This window comes from Nothobranchius furzeri, chromosome 9 (assembly GCF_043380555.1).
Source record: "Nothobranchius furzeri strain GRZ-AD chromosome 9, NfurGRZ-RIMD1, whole genome shotgun sequence".
NCBI classification, from domain to species: domain Eukaryota; kingdom Metazoa; phylum Chordata; class Actinopteri; order Cyprinodontiformes; family Nothobranchiidae; genus Nothobranchius; species Nothobranchius furzeri.
In genome coordinates, this window is record NC_091749.1 from 59,370,746 (window position 1) to 59,384,950 (window position 14,205).

General features: G+C 42.2%; 1 protein-coding gene across 1 annotated transcript in view; it reads right to left on the reverse strand.

Moving 5' to 3' along the window:
* Window positions 1-14,205, reverse strand: part of ap1g1 (adaptor related protein complex 1 subunit gamma 1) — a 28,443-nt gene that overhangs the window by 10,421 nt on the left and 3,817 nt on the right. The window contains exons 2-6 of the mRNA XM_070554554.1: window positions 5,344-5,547; window positions 5,134-5,258; window positions 4,751-4,892; window positions 4,498-4,594; window positions 1,443-1,519 (exon numbers count right to left, since the gene is read on the reverse strand). Coding sequence (XP_070410655.1) covers window positions 1,443-1,519; window positions 4,498-4,594; window positions 4,751-4,892; window positions 5,134-5,258; window positions 5,344-5,544 — 642 coding nt within the window. The 5' untranslated portion in view covers window positions 5,545-5,547. The remainder of the gene's footprint in view (window positions 1-1,442; window positions 1,520-4,497; window positions 4,595-4,750; window positions 4,893-5,133; window positions 5,259-5,343; window positions 5,548-14,205) is intronic.

The window sequence follows — 14,205 nt, forward strand, 5'->3', positions numbered from 1 at the left end:
TGTTTTATTTCATTTATGCATTTCTTTATTTCTATATTGCCTTAGTTTATCTGCCAGAAAACATCCCTCGCTCAGGAAGTACATTGATAAGAAACATGCCGATATTAAGAATACATTTAAAAGTAGCCTCACTGATCACATTTCAAGTTGTTTACTTGGTTTAGTGTGTGACCGTTTTGAGCGATGTGTGACAGGGATGGCACGCCACATGACAGCCGGCGCCAAGGTCACTCCTTTCTACTAAACACCTGCAATGCTGCGTCTGTACAGTTGGAACAAGAAAGAATCGCGGCTCGAGGAGACAAACATCATCCAGTGTGATAAACTGCTATCTTGTATTTTTTGCTGTCTGCAGACCATTTCTCTTTCATTTTTAACGTACCGTTCAGTGTCAGCTGGCTCTGTGTTTTTGTCCGAGTTGTTGCAGTGAACTAAGCAGTTTGTTTTTAAGGTGGCATATCAGATTCATTGTGTTGAACACAGCCTTTCTTTTCCCACCACATTAAATACCCAGTTTGCAAACATTACAAGTGTCTAGTCCTGGGAGACAAATCGAAAATTTTTAGCAACCGAAATTTCTGACTAACCAAAAGAATATTTCAAGTGACAATTAATTCAATTAAAAAAATGAAGATGTGTGGCGGTTGGCGATGACCCTTCATTGGGGGCAGCAGCAGATCAAGAGGTTCAGCGAGTTTTCCAGTAATCGGAAGGTTGCAGGTTGGATCCTTGCTCTGGCCAGAGAATTCTGCTGTTGTGTCCTTGGTCAAGACACCTAACCCACCTTGCCTGCTGGTGGTGGTCGGAGGGACCGGTGGCGCCTGTGCTCGGCAGCCTCGCCTCTGTCAGTGAAGCTCATCACCACAGTGTGTGAATGGATGAATTATACACTGTAGTGTAAAGCACTTTCAAGTCCTCTGAAAGGTGCTATAAAAGTTTGGGCCATCATTCATTTAAGAAGCTGTATCACCTCAAGTCACACAACAACACGACTCGTTTCCCCCCCAGTGCTTTATAATCCTGGCAGGCCACCAAGTCTTGCTTGGTCCCCCACCAGCGTTCTCCCCCAACCCCCCTCCTCCAGAGTCACGGGCGACTCACAGTAGCTGAACGAGTTGCCATTCTTATTCTGAACATCTATCTCAGGATGATTTTTAAAAGTCATGCTTATTGTTTTATAAAGTTAAATCCAATCATTTCTAAACACCGATTCTTTGAAAATCTTATGATCACAGTCCCAATTTTCGATCACGTGATCGGATCGGAGCATCCCTACCTGAAAGTAGAAGAAACCTGTGGTGCAGTCCAAAAAGTTCAACATGTTTGATTATCTTAGTCGTAATGAAATAAAGCGTGCAACCGAGGGAGAATGAAATGTGGCATGAGCTTCAAACAAATGCATAAAAAGCTACATTTTTTATGCCAAGATGATTGGTTTGTACCTTTCTGAAGTGGGCCAGCATATCAGGACTTCTTTCACACATCTCAGTGAGGAGAACAACAGATGTATGGAGGACACCTTAGGAAGAAAAGTGAAAGTTTATTACAGAAATAAAACAGCAGGAACATAAGTTTCTAAACTGCTCTTGCCAGGAGGTGTCAGTGTTGTCTTATAGACTGTAGAAAATAACTAGAGTAACCCGTTTTACTAACGAAATTACTGATGAGTCCACATGCACGGAGGAAGTTCTGCTCTAAAACAAGTTCTATGTAAAAAGCAGCAGCTGAACTAGGATGTAGCCATTGTTATTACGCTGCTCTTTTAAGTCAAAATGTCTGCTGTGCTGCAAGCTGTGATAACACTCAAGCGTGATTCACTGGCTGCACCTCCGAGAATCTGTCTTAGTCTCAGTTTCACATCGGGACCCAATATAAAACGACAGCACTGAAGTGGTTTTTGATTTCACAAGAAACACAGGGCTCTGCATTTGTTCCATTAAAATACTATTTGTGTATGTGAGCTCACAGTCAAATGTGGCATTTTAGCATATATTTGATTAAACACAGAGGCCAATAAATCCACAACACATGCATGCAATCAGATTAAGATTATTTTAATCCCCTCCCTGTGACCTGATCTCAGTGTCAGATTAATAGTCTGATATAAGGGACAAAAGTGAAATGTGCTGATGAGAGCACACAGTTGTTAACAAATTATAAAAATAACATTAAAAAAATCATCTTTGACACAAAGCCTTGCTTTCTTCTGGAGTATTTCTCTTATCCAATGGCACCATCTAGTGGCTGACAAGCGTATAACACAAAAACGCTGTTCTGTTTTTTTTAAGATGGCGACTTCACGTTTCTGTTTATAAATGTGCTTCTGTAGCCGACAAACAGAGCTAAAACACGTTGATTTACGAGTATTATTCTCATGTCATGTTGTGTTTTCATATATTTATATTTTAGAGACTTTCTTGTCCGTGAAAAGTTCATAAACTCTGCATCAGCCGAGGTATTCCTTAAATTTCAGGTGTCTAAGTGGCAGTCTAATGCTGGTGGTTAGTTCTGGTTGGCGCTCAGTTTCCTATTGCACGGAGGTCTACCGGGCAGGGGGCGCGCTTAGCAAAAAAAAAAAAGAAAAAGATGTATTGCTTATATTATATCACAGAACATGATAAGATAATCACTTTTACGGATTTCTGACAAATCATACATAATTTCTGAAAGAGGAAAACTCAGGAAAGCAGCTTTAATCTAATTGGCAGTTACCATGTTTCACAGGGACGACTATTACTGTTGAACAGTGGGGTTATGTCATTTCAGGTATGACTAAACACAGTCTGGGCAATCAAGCTTTCGTATTTATTATATCCCATATAACGGTTTATGTCTTGTTGTATAGAAACCACGACAGCGGTAAAACTAAACCTAGCAGCAACACATGAATACGAGACCTACCACACGAGCTCGTTTCTGAGGAATTTTATAATTTTTGACAAAATATATATTTACACAAATAAAAAAGCTAAACAAAAACACGAGTTCATTTTTAATTACCATATTTAAATGTATTAGTGCAATTCTCTCCCATTTTGTCCGCCATTACTATGAGATCAGAAATCTCCCGTTTTGCTTGCTATGAATCCTGGGACAGCCTTTGGCAGTGAGGATGCACCAGACCCGTCTTTCAAATTTGGGGACAATGAGAATGCATTTGAGGACACGTGTCGAGTATCCTTCAAATTTTAACAACCTTGTTGCGTTGCTGTGACGTTAAATGCAATCTCGGAAGGATGGAGCTCTTGAATTTGGACACAGCCTTTATGTTTAGACGGTCTGATTTGATGGGGTACAAGTAAGAGTGAACAAAAAACAAAAGTCAAACTATTAAAGCAGAAAATGTCATTGACTCAGCCGCAACTTGGCAAAAATCATTAAATCTATAGCCTAGAAATCTAGACGTACAGTAGCCATGCTCCATAGATGCCTCAGCAGTCTGCTGGCTGGCCAATCACAGCATTCTGTCGGTTTGGTGGGCGGCATGATGCGACGGCTCGTTTAAAATGGCTTTGGTATCACCTTTGGACCATTTAGACTTGTGCTTTTCACTGAGTCAAGAGCAGATGGAGGTACTTAAGTCCTTTATTCAGAAAAAGGATGTTTTTGCATTTTATTTGATGGTGTATGGTGGACTGCCACGTTGACTAGCATCTGTGGTGGGGAGTACGTCACTTTGTTCATTGTCCAATAGCGTGCAGAGACTGTTTGAAAGACAACCGTAGATTCTGCCCCTAAACTGAACTTTCATATGGTGTCATGGCCAGACTATTTATTCACATATATAGGATATCCTGCAAGGCTATTAAATCAATGCTTCTACACAAATAAAAGACGATTAAGTGTTTCAAAGAAAACAGTGTGATTACCGGGGCCATCTCCTTTAGTGAACAATTTCTGCCAAGAACTTCTCTTTAATAGTTAAAGTGCAGAAAAACTGCACACAGATATTTAAAGTTTAAAATTCCCTAATTGTAACAAAAATCAAAGAAGAAATTCTACGATGTAGGTAAAAGTGAGATTTTGTCACATTGTGGGTAAAAAATGTTTGCAATGCTTGCATCTGCAAGTTTATAGCTATTTTTGGCAGTGCCTGATATAAAAGCTCATTTTAGAGCCACTCTATTCCTGTCTTCCATTTATGCACAGTGTGTAGTGAAGGACAGATAATGATTTACAGAGCGCAAACAGGAATGCATCATTAAACTTAAAAAAAAATCTCTGCAGCATCAGCAAAAGACGCAAAAGAATATGTTATTTATGAAAATCCTTCAGTTTGGCTTATGCCCCACATGGCTGTGCAGCACAAACCCAAGAGTGGATGACAGGCTCATTAGTTCCACTGTCTTCTGCAAAGGATGCAACAAAAGGAGCATCAGCTCCCCAGCTGTTCCCAATAAAACGCCACGAGTAGCAGGAAAGAGTGTGAAGCGCCTGCAACCACACACCCCCCACCCCAAAGAAACAACTGCATCCTGACAAATCGTTTTCACTTACCGTGGTTCTTCTCGCTCAGCAGGTTTTTTGTGGCTGGGAGGAACATTTCCATGAGTTCTGGGACCTTCCTGATGACATGAACTGCGCACAATGCTGCCTGTCAACAGATGTATAAATAAAGCTTGATTCAACGCTAAACACGTTTTTGGTGTTTAACTACAGCCGTTTCCGTTCACCTGCAAGCTAATCCCAAGTATTCAGCGAGTAAAAACAAAGATATCTAGAGTATTTATATTCAGACAGTGATGCTTACCTTTTTCCTCAAGTACGAGTTGGATGTTTTGAGCAGCTTTTCTACTTCTCCTGCCAGATCGCGGCACATTTCTGAGGATCCCATGCATCCTAAAGTGCACAAAGCCAGGCCTTGGACGTATTGTGTGCTGTGATTCAAATCGCTGGAGTGGAAGAACAATGGTCGAATGAGTCTCAGAAAAGCATTAGTACACAAAAGAATCAACCACGAATGTTCAAATCTAGACAAAAAATGACTTGTTTCTTAAATAAAACACAGAACGTTATGTTCACGGTTAAGTAGCAGACCAGGAAAGATTAAAGGATGAACAGATAAATTGTCTCATCAAGCACGACTGAGCTACAACTTATAGTGGCTGACTCATTACAATGACCTCCACTTACTTTTTAATGCAATTTGTCATTAGTAGATGCACATCCTGTCTCTCATCCAACAGCAGCATAGCGCCCAAATAACCTATTCGTTTGTCAGTGAACTTCTGGGATGCAATCAGCTTCAGACACTCCAGCTAAAACACAAAAAATATATAAACTCTTCAACAACATCAGTTATTTGACTTTAGTCCTTTTAATAATCCTCATTCACAACCATACCTGCCCAAAGTGTGCAGGGTAGCCCAACATGTGCATATAGAGTAGCTTTGCCACATTTCTGCAACGGTATGTATTGTCTTCCTCTCTAAAGGACGAGCGGATAGCAGCACACTCTTTCTGGATCATCTCGCGCTCCTCTGCCTGGGTCCGTGCTGTCCGGATGGTCCGGATCAGCTCCCGCAGTCTGATCGGGGCTGGCATTGTCTGCAAAACAGTGTCACAGAGGGGGAAAATACAGGTCAGAACCTAATGGCACAAACTTAAATCAAACAAAAACAAAAGGTTGTCCTACTAGGGAGAGGCAAATAAGAGCAGCCGGGAGAAATTCAATTCCCCTAAAAGAGGAGCTTCTGAGAGCACACCAGCAACAGGGTTAAATATTTATGACAGCTATATGCTTAGATGGGAAAAACATTCTGTGTTTATTTGCATATTATAATACGCATTAATTTAAAAGCATCAAATGCAAAAAAAAAATGTGTGATTTTTTTCAGTCAGGACAATAAACAAAAGTGGGAAAAGTAGTGTTCTCATTTAAAAAATTCCTCTCTGAATCATAAGTCAACAAATACAAAAACAATTACGTTTATATGCAGTCAGTATTTGGGTTTCTGAAAACTTCGGAATAACCCATTTACATGCACAAGTAAAGAGAGTTGCCCCTGTATACATGGGACTTCTAATATCCTGATTACATAGCTTGGGCATAATCAAATGCCTCTATAGGCTCTTTCAGAGCTGGAGAGGATTTGAGATTCTGGACTTTTGCCTCAGACAGGCTCATGGATGTGTCGCCACATTGGAGACAGGAACAAGCGCTATTCAGCCTAAGTTTCATAATCAGGGAACATTTTCTAAGCGACAAGTCTCTGTGAGAGACAGGGTTTGGAAAACACGTGCTTCAGTGAGAGGAATCTTCCTGCATGCGCTCTGGTTCTTCTGCAGCCTGTAACCAACGCACTCCGAGCCCCTCTCCACATCTTCAGCTCGCTGTCCACCTTACATGCCCGCTGAACTGTGAAGTGTCCAGTATAATGCTCAGATGGTAATCTTTTCTTGATTGATTTAGCTATCTCCGCAATGTGCGTAATAATTAAAATGTCAGCGCATCTGCAGGAGGTTTCTCCGTCAAAATAAACGGTGTAAAACAGGAAATATCAAATTGATGCTAACCCTGCCATTTAACCGTTTTGCCTTCTTGTGAAGATAGTTGCAAAGACGAACACCAGAGCCATGCGCACTGTACCGTTATCTCCATCACTGTAATTGAGGCGGAAAAAAGAATTGATCAGATCCTTTTCTTACCTTTTCAAGTGTTTAATGTAATGTTTCGTCCTGTACAACGTTTAATTGCAACAATCCAGCGAGACAGAGCCTGGATTTGTATTCTGAACAGTTTAAACATGTTTTAAAAGGAGGCATGTGTGACGCATTAAAAGAAAAAAAATAATCGGCATTTGCTCAGGCCCGGTAGGCCCACCCACAACGCCGCGGCTGCTGAGGCTCCCAGAGTTTTCTTGGGAGACAGGTAATAACGGCTCTTTGATTGGAAAAGGTTATCAACCCCTGATCTACTCAAAAGACCAAGAGTCTTTGCGAATAGAACATGCGCAGAGTGCACATTTTAACGGGTTATCCCGATACGAGTTTACGTGACCTGATATTCAGGTTAGAAAAGGGTTACCCCAGGGGTAATAGCCCGGTTTTTAAAAACCCAGTTATGAGCATAACCGTGCCGGTGTTTACATGGCCTTGCCGAACCAGGTTATTGCAAATAACTGGGTTTTGAACGGGTTACTGGCTGCATGTAAACACAGTCAATATCCTAAATTGTATTGGCTCCAAAGTAGGGATGCAACGATACCACTTTTTTCCAAACCGATACGATACGATACTTGGATCTGAATACTCGCCGATACCGATTACTGATATCTATACTTCTACCACACAAAAAAATGCAATGATTTGGAATACAGATTTTATTTTCTTCTCTGCTTTCAACAGGAAAAGACTGAGATTAGGGTTGTCACGGTAACCGGTATAGCGGTAAACCCCGGTAAAAAAGTTGACAATAAAAATAACCGTCCAGTTTTTAAAAAACTATATTATCTCGGTGGGTTTACCGTGGCCGCGGTTTCGGCGCGATGACCCTTACCAGCCACCGTCGCTTCAGCTGAAGTTCCCGCTGCGCGCACACGCACTTTTTAATTTGCAACGGCACCAAAACTTTGAAGCTGAAATAATGGCCGAAGGAGGCGACGGCAGCGCCCAGGACATCCATCAGCCCTCAAAGAAGACTAAATCGGAAGTATGGGCATATTTGGGATTTCTGAAAAATGCTGAGGGACAGTTAATAGAAGACGGCTATCCCGTTTGCAGAACGTGCAGGAAACAAGTGTCTGCAGAAGGCAGCAACACTTCGAATCTAATGGCACATCTGCGTGACGATCACCCACGTCTCCACAGCCAGTGCAAGGTAAGTTAACATTAGCATTTTAGCTGAAATGCATGACGTGAGGACTTTTGGTTGAGGGAGAATGCAACGAGTCACTACATACTGCAGCCGCAGCGTCCTCTGCCAGCATTTAAACCGTGTCACGGACACCCTGTTGCTGGATGAAGCATCTTATTTGTTGATGATGAAGAGAAATATACAATTAGTTCCTTGTCATGGATTTGTTTACTTATTCAATGCCATTTATACTTGAACATTTGGATTTGATTACATAGTGTAGTAGTTATTTTAGTAATTTGTTTAAAGTGGCTATTTATTTTAAATACATATTTTTTAAGGTTGACTTGTACAGTGCTCAAGTCAAGTGTGGACTGGAGTTTTAATTTTCATTTTGATAATGAAGAAAACAAGTATATGAGAAAACAAGTGGTGTTTCTTTGATTTGTTTACATATTGTTTATGTTTTGAATGTTTGGATTTGTATAATTTAAACCTGCACTGACTACTGTAACAAGTTCCAGAAAAATAAGCTATTTGTTCCTTTACTTGTGAAAAGTTGCACTTTTGCTAAGGCTTTGTGTTATTTTAGGTTTAATAAACACTGTTAAACCTTTTCAGAACTATTTCAGTTTGTGTAGAACAGGACTATCAATGCTTTCTGAACATATGCAACACCGTTTAAAAAATACCGCGATAATACCGAAAACCGTGATAATTTTGGTCACAATAACCGTGAGGTTAAATTTTCATACCGTGACAACCCTATGTGAGATAGATAAAAAGTTAAATATATGAATAGAAATATTAGGTGAACAGAAATGACAAGTTACAGTGAAGCCATTTTCAAGCAACTGCATTGGTATCGGTTAACTTTTACCGATATCGTATCGGTATCTGCACCGATACCGATACGGGCATCCCTACTCCAAAGTCAAAGACAAACACAATTATGATTGCTAGTTGGTTCAAACTGATTCAAAGGCAACCAGCATCTGCAGATGTAACAACTTTACCAAAACGGCATCAAACAAAGACACAAAGAGTCTGTTTCCAGATGCTCTTTGATGCTGCCTTCACTCGTCAACAAGTAAGTGAAGCAGCAGCAGAATTTGAGCTGGAGGAAGTTAAGAAGACACAGCTACAGTGCCATTACAGGGCATAAATCAGAGAAATGCATCTTTTAATGGATTACTTTGCAGCAATTATGTTCCAACAAATAAAAAATTATGTCTAAACTTCAGCAGGTCTTTAAAATAATTTACAGAACAGATCTCCATTCCAGTATTTTATCTTAACACCCCACTAGAAGGCCAACCGAGTGTACATGTCTGCAAAAGGACATTAACTGATATTGACAAGCTACGCTTTCCTCTCCTACTTTTGATATGAACCCATAGGTGTTTTAAAGGGGCCAGACTGTATATTCACACACATTGCGTGGAATAGGCAAGTAACTCACAATTATACGTGAAACTGTTAAATACATTTTAAAGTAGTCAGATCATGCCATTTTAAACCTTTGAGAGCAAAGGTAAGCACAGTATATGGCAAAGTTTTACCGTTGGCACTACTGAGATGTCATTTTATCTTAAATATGGGTTATTTTCATCAGCCTGTCTTTGTACCCGGAAATGAAATGGTCAGTTTCAATCAACCCCACCTCCACTGGCCTGAGCTGCACCCATTCATGACGTCACCCACAAAGCATCACGGGCCATGAAAAAGAAGAAGAAAATATCATTTCTATAGCGCCTCTCAAGATAAAAATCACGAGGCGCTTCACAAAAATAAAAAATGTAAAAATATAAAAAAAGCATTTAGAAAATGGTTAAAAATATATTTAAAATGAGCACAAATAGACAATTGTGATTAAAAAAATGTTAAGAAAGAGAGAGAGTGAACAGGAAAGAGGGAAATCAGTGGATCCTGAGGAAGGTGGAATAGGTGGGGAGAGCAGAATAAAGAGAGAGTGGTGAAGAAGGTCATACAAAAGCCAGCTTGAAAAAGTGTCTTCAGCTGCTTTTTGAAGGAGACCACTGAGTCCACTGATCAGGCTCTATAGACCAGAACCAGGATCTTAAAATGAACCCTGAAGTTGACTGGCAGCCAGTGAAGCTGGAGGAGAAGCGGGGTGATGTGGGTGTGTTTGGAGGACTTGGTCAGAAGTCGAGCACAGGCATTCTGAACCACCTGTAGACGGTTCAGGGAGGTTCTGCTCAGACACGTGAAAAGAGAGTTACAGTAGTCTAAGCGTGAGGAGATGAAGGTGTGGAGAACTGTCTCAAGTTCAGAGCGAGACAGAATGGGACTCAGCTTAGCAATGTTCCTGAGATGGAAGAAGGAAGAGTGAACAAGAGAACTGACATGAGAATCCAGGGTGAGAGCTGGGTCAAAGGTCACGCCAAGATTCCTGACAGAAGGTTTGGTGTGAGAAGCAAGCTGACCAAGAGAGTCTCTGGCTTTGGGAACCAGCTTGTCTGGGGCACAGATGAAGATCTCAGTCTGATCTTCATTCAGCTGTAGAAAGTTCCCAGCCATCCAGGTTTTGATAGAGTCTAAGCAGGTGTGTAACAGCTGCAGCTTAGACATCTCATGGGGCTTAAAGGAGATGTACAGTTGGATGTCATCTGCATAAAGATGGTAGAAGATTCCTTTGAAGGAGCTCAGGATGTGCTGAAGAGAAAGCAGATGGAGGAGGAAGAGCAGAGGCCCCAGCACAGAAGCTTGTGGGACACCATGGGTAAGAGAAGTGGTGGAGGACCTAAACTTGAGAGACGGCCACAGAAAAGGAGCGCTCAGAGAGATAAGAGGAGAACCCCTCCAGAGCAGATCCTGATAGGCCTACCCAGTCTCTCAGCCTCTCCAGTAGCAGGTGATGGTCAACAGTGTCAAAGGCTGCAGTCAAGTCCAGCAGGACCAGAACAGAACAGTCCCCTGCATCACTGTGAGTCAGAAGGTCATTAGAGACCTTAAGAAGAGCTGTTTCAGTAGAATGAGCTCTACGAAAACCTGACTAAGCAATCATAGATGTTATGTTCATCAAGAGCAGCTGTGAGTTGTTTAGCCACAACCTTTTCCAAGATCTTGGAGATGAACGGAAGTTTAGAGATGGGTCTGAAGCTGCTATGGAGAGAGGGGTCGAGACTCGGTTTTTTAAGAAGCGGGTGGATTACAGTAAGCAGGGACCTGACCAGAAACCAGAGAAGCATTAACTATAGAGATCACGCTGGGACCGATGGACAGAAAAGCACTTTTAAACAAAGATGAGGGTAAGATGTCGAGAGGGCATGCAGAGGTCTTCATAGAGTTAACTAGTTTGGTTAGCTCAGGCAAAGAAACAGGAGCAAAGCTATCTAGGATGATGGGCCTGGTTGGAGTCGGGAGAGACGGCAATAAGGCTGAAGGAGAGATGCTAGATCTAACCTTATTGACTTTGTCCACAAAGAAAGACAGAAAGTTCTCACAGTCTGCAACAGAGTGGATGGAGGCTGTAGGAGTGGCAGGAGAGACGATGCTGCTGATGGTGTTAAACAGCACCTTGGGGTTCCCTTTGCTCTGGGACACCAGGTTGAAGAAATAGGAAACCCTGGCGTCTCTGACTGCAGAGTTAAAGGATGTCAGAAGATCCTTTAGGTGCAGCAGATGGACGTGGAGATGGGTTTTGTTCCACAAACGCTCAATTTTTCTGCATTGGCGCTTCAGGCTGTCAGTAAACCAGGGAGTAGGGTTCACTGCAGGAACTGATCTGGTTCTGACAGGACAGATGTTGTCCAGAATGGAGAGGCAGTGCTCGTTGAACTGAGAAGTTAAGGAATCTGGGTCGTTATCAGAAGAACAGGGTGGATCAAAAGCAGCAGAAAAATTGCTAGCTGTGCTCTCATTAAGAAAACGAGAACTAACCATATGGCGAGCAGGAGGTGGGGACGCAGATACTGACAAGTTAAAGAAAATGCAATGGTGATCTGAAATATAAACGTCCTCAGGACAAACACTGTCAGCATTTAGACTAAGGGTAAAAACAAGGTCTAGAGTGTGCCCCCTAGTGTGTGTGGGGCCAGAAACATGCTGGGTAAAGCCGAAGGTGTCCATGAGGCTGGAGAAACTCATGGCAAAGTGATCAGAGGGATCATCAACGTGGATGTTAAAGTCACCAACAATCACCAGTCTGGACAGCTTCACAGTGGAGGATAGAAAGTCACTAAACTCCTGAAGGAAAGAACAGTTTGGACCAGGTGGACGATAGACCACAGCACAGTAGAACGGGTCCTTACGCCCGACTTTAATCAGCTGCAGTTCAAAGGAAGCAAAGTGACCAGAGGTTGTGGAGCTACATGGAAGATGGTCTCTGAAAACAACAGCTAGGCCTCCACCACGACCAGAACCCCGGGGCTGGCTAAGAAAAGAATAACCACTCGGGCAGAGTTCAATCAGACCAGAATAATCAGATGTTTGCTGCCAAACTTCAGTCAGAAACAGAAAATCCAGGTTTTTAGAGAGAATTAGATCATTGAGCAGGAAGGACTTATTGTTAACAGAGCGGGTGTTCAATAGGGCAATGCTGAGTGAGGAGGAATCAGAAACTACAGAAACAGCTGGAGTTAGTGGACGTAAATTAGCGGGGTTAGATCCACAGTGTTTATAAAAACCACTTATGGAGGGAACAGGAGGAGAAACCACTGAGGAATGAGGATAAACCGACCTTAAAAAACTTGGACGGATGAACCGCGCTGCAACGCGGCCTGGCGGGAATGCGGAAGTGGCGCTCAGGTCACCAAACAAAGGACTAGAAGCTAGAAGATCGCGCCGATGTTTACCAGATAAACCACGCTTTAAGAGAAGTCTTATTCTCACCTGGATTCCTGCTCGTTTACCTCTTTTCCTCCGACGTTTTCCCAGGACCAGACAAACATCGCTGGAGGTGCGTAGCTCGGGACCGTCATTTGGCTCTGGGCCAGTGCGCCGCTTAGGTAAACAAACAGGATGATAAGTACTCGGTGCATCTTGGGCGATCGTGAACGAACGGAAGGACAAGAGTCTGGCGATCATAGGAGATGGTAGCAGGGACACTACTGAAGAGGATCGCAGACAGGAGCAAGGTGGAAAAGAGGAGGTTAGTGGAGAAAAGTTTGAAAAAGTGGCCGGTGACTGCGGCTAAGCCGAGCACAGGCGCCATCTTGTTGCCGACCGGAAGCGCGGCGTTGTGTTCAAAGCAATGAACGTTAAGAAAGCGTCCTCGGAAATAGCGCCTGTGCTGCGCCCACGCCAACTCTAACAAATCGCATGCACAACAGCTGTGTCTTACGCAATTCAATTGTTGTATTATGTTTGGTGGTTAAAGCATCTGCCTTTCATCTTGTTTTGCCATGTCGAGTCCAGTTCGACCCCCCATGTCTGAAATAATTTAGCCCGCTGAAGCAGATTTCATTTTTTTTTTAAATATTTTAGTTTTGATTATTATTTTGCTAAATATTTTGTGTCTCTAAAGATTTTGGAATTTGGTCATTTCCAAGCAGCATTTCACTTACAATACTTTGGACAGGACATAGAAGTCCCAAAGATCTACTCTGCTCACCTCACATGGACTTACACCGGCAAAGAAAAAAAAAAGTATTAATCCTTACATTTTAAACAGTTTACCTATGAAGGGTTGAAAGCCTAATAGTAAGTGTAGCTAAAAAAGAAAAAACTAAATGATAGCCGTCTCCGATGCAGAAGTTATTTGCCGGAGAATCCACTCTGGTACCGGTGGAGGTTTGTAAAGCTCTCATCTGTGAAAGGACGACCAGACTAAAATATTCTCAACTGTAATATGAAATCAACTGTTCTGTACTTGCATCTCGGAGAAAGTGGATCTTAGTGGTCTACTTCCTGGAGAGATGGGTTTCAGATCCAAGACTAGGTGTGCCTGAGGACTAGTGGTGCGACGGATCAAAAATCTTGCAGATCGGATCATATCACGGTTTTCAGTCACAGATCGGATCGTTTTTCGGATCAGCAGAAAGAAAAGGTAAAGAAAAAACAAATAGCATTGCTCTCTCTCTGTATTTTATAGAACACTTAGTGCAACAGTTTCTGCTCAATTTGCAACTTGCTATAAAAGTAGGAGTTACAGAGAGGTCCGATTAGTAATTAAATGTTAAAACGGCTTGCCCAATTTAGACACGCTCTTGTGTTCAGCTTTCACTCATCTCCTCACCCTTCTGATGCGCTGTTCATTTTTCTTGTCCTCTTTTACAGATGTGTCCCAAACAACATTTACAGGTCCTGCCACATTTATGTTATGTCCAAGGCATGTTTCATGCCCCACTCCCTCCCTCCTTTCACAGCCATCAGAGGTGTGTGTGTGGCGCTGCACTGCGCCGTCAGACTGGAGACGTGTGCAATTTGTACCATCATTGTATTTTACA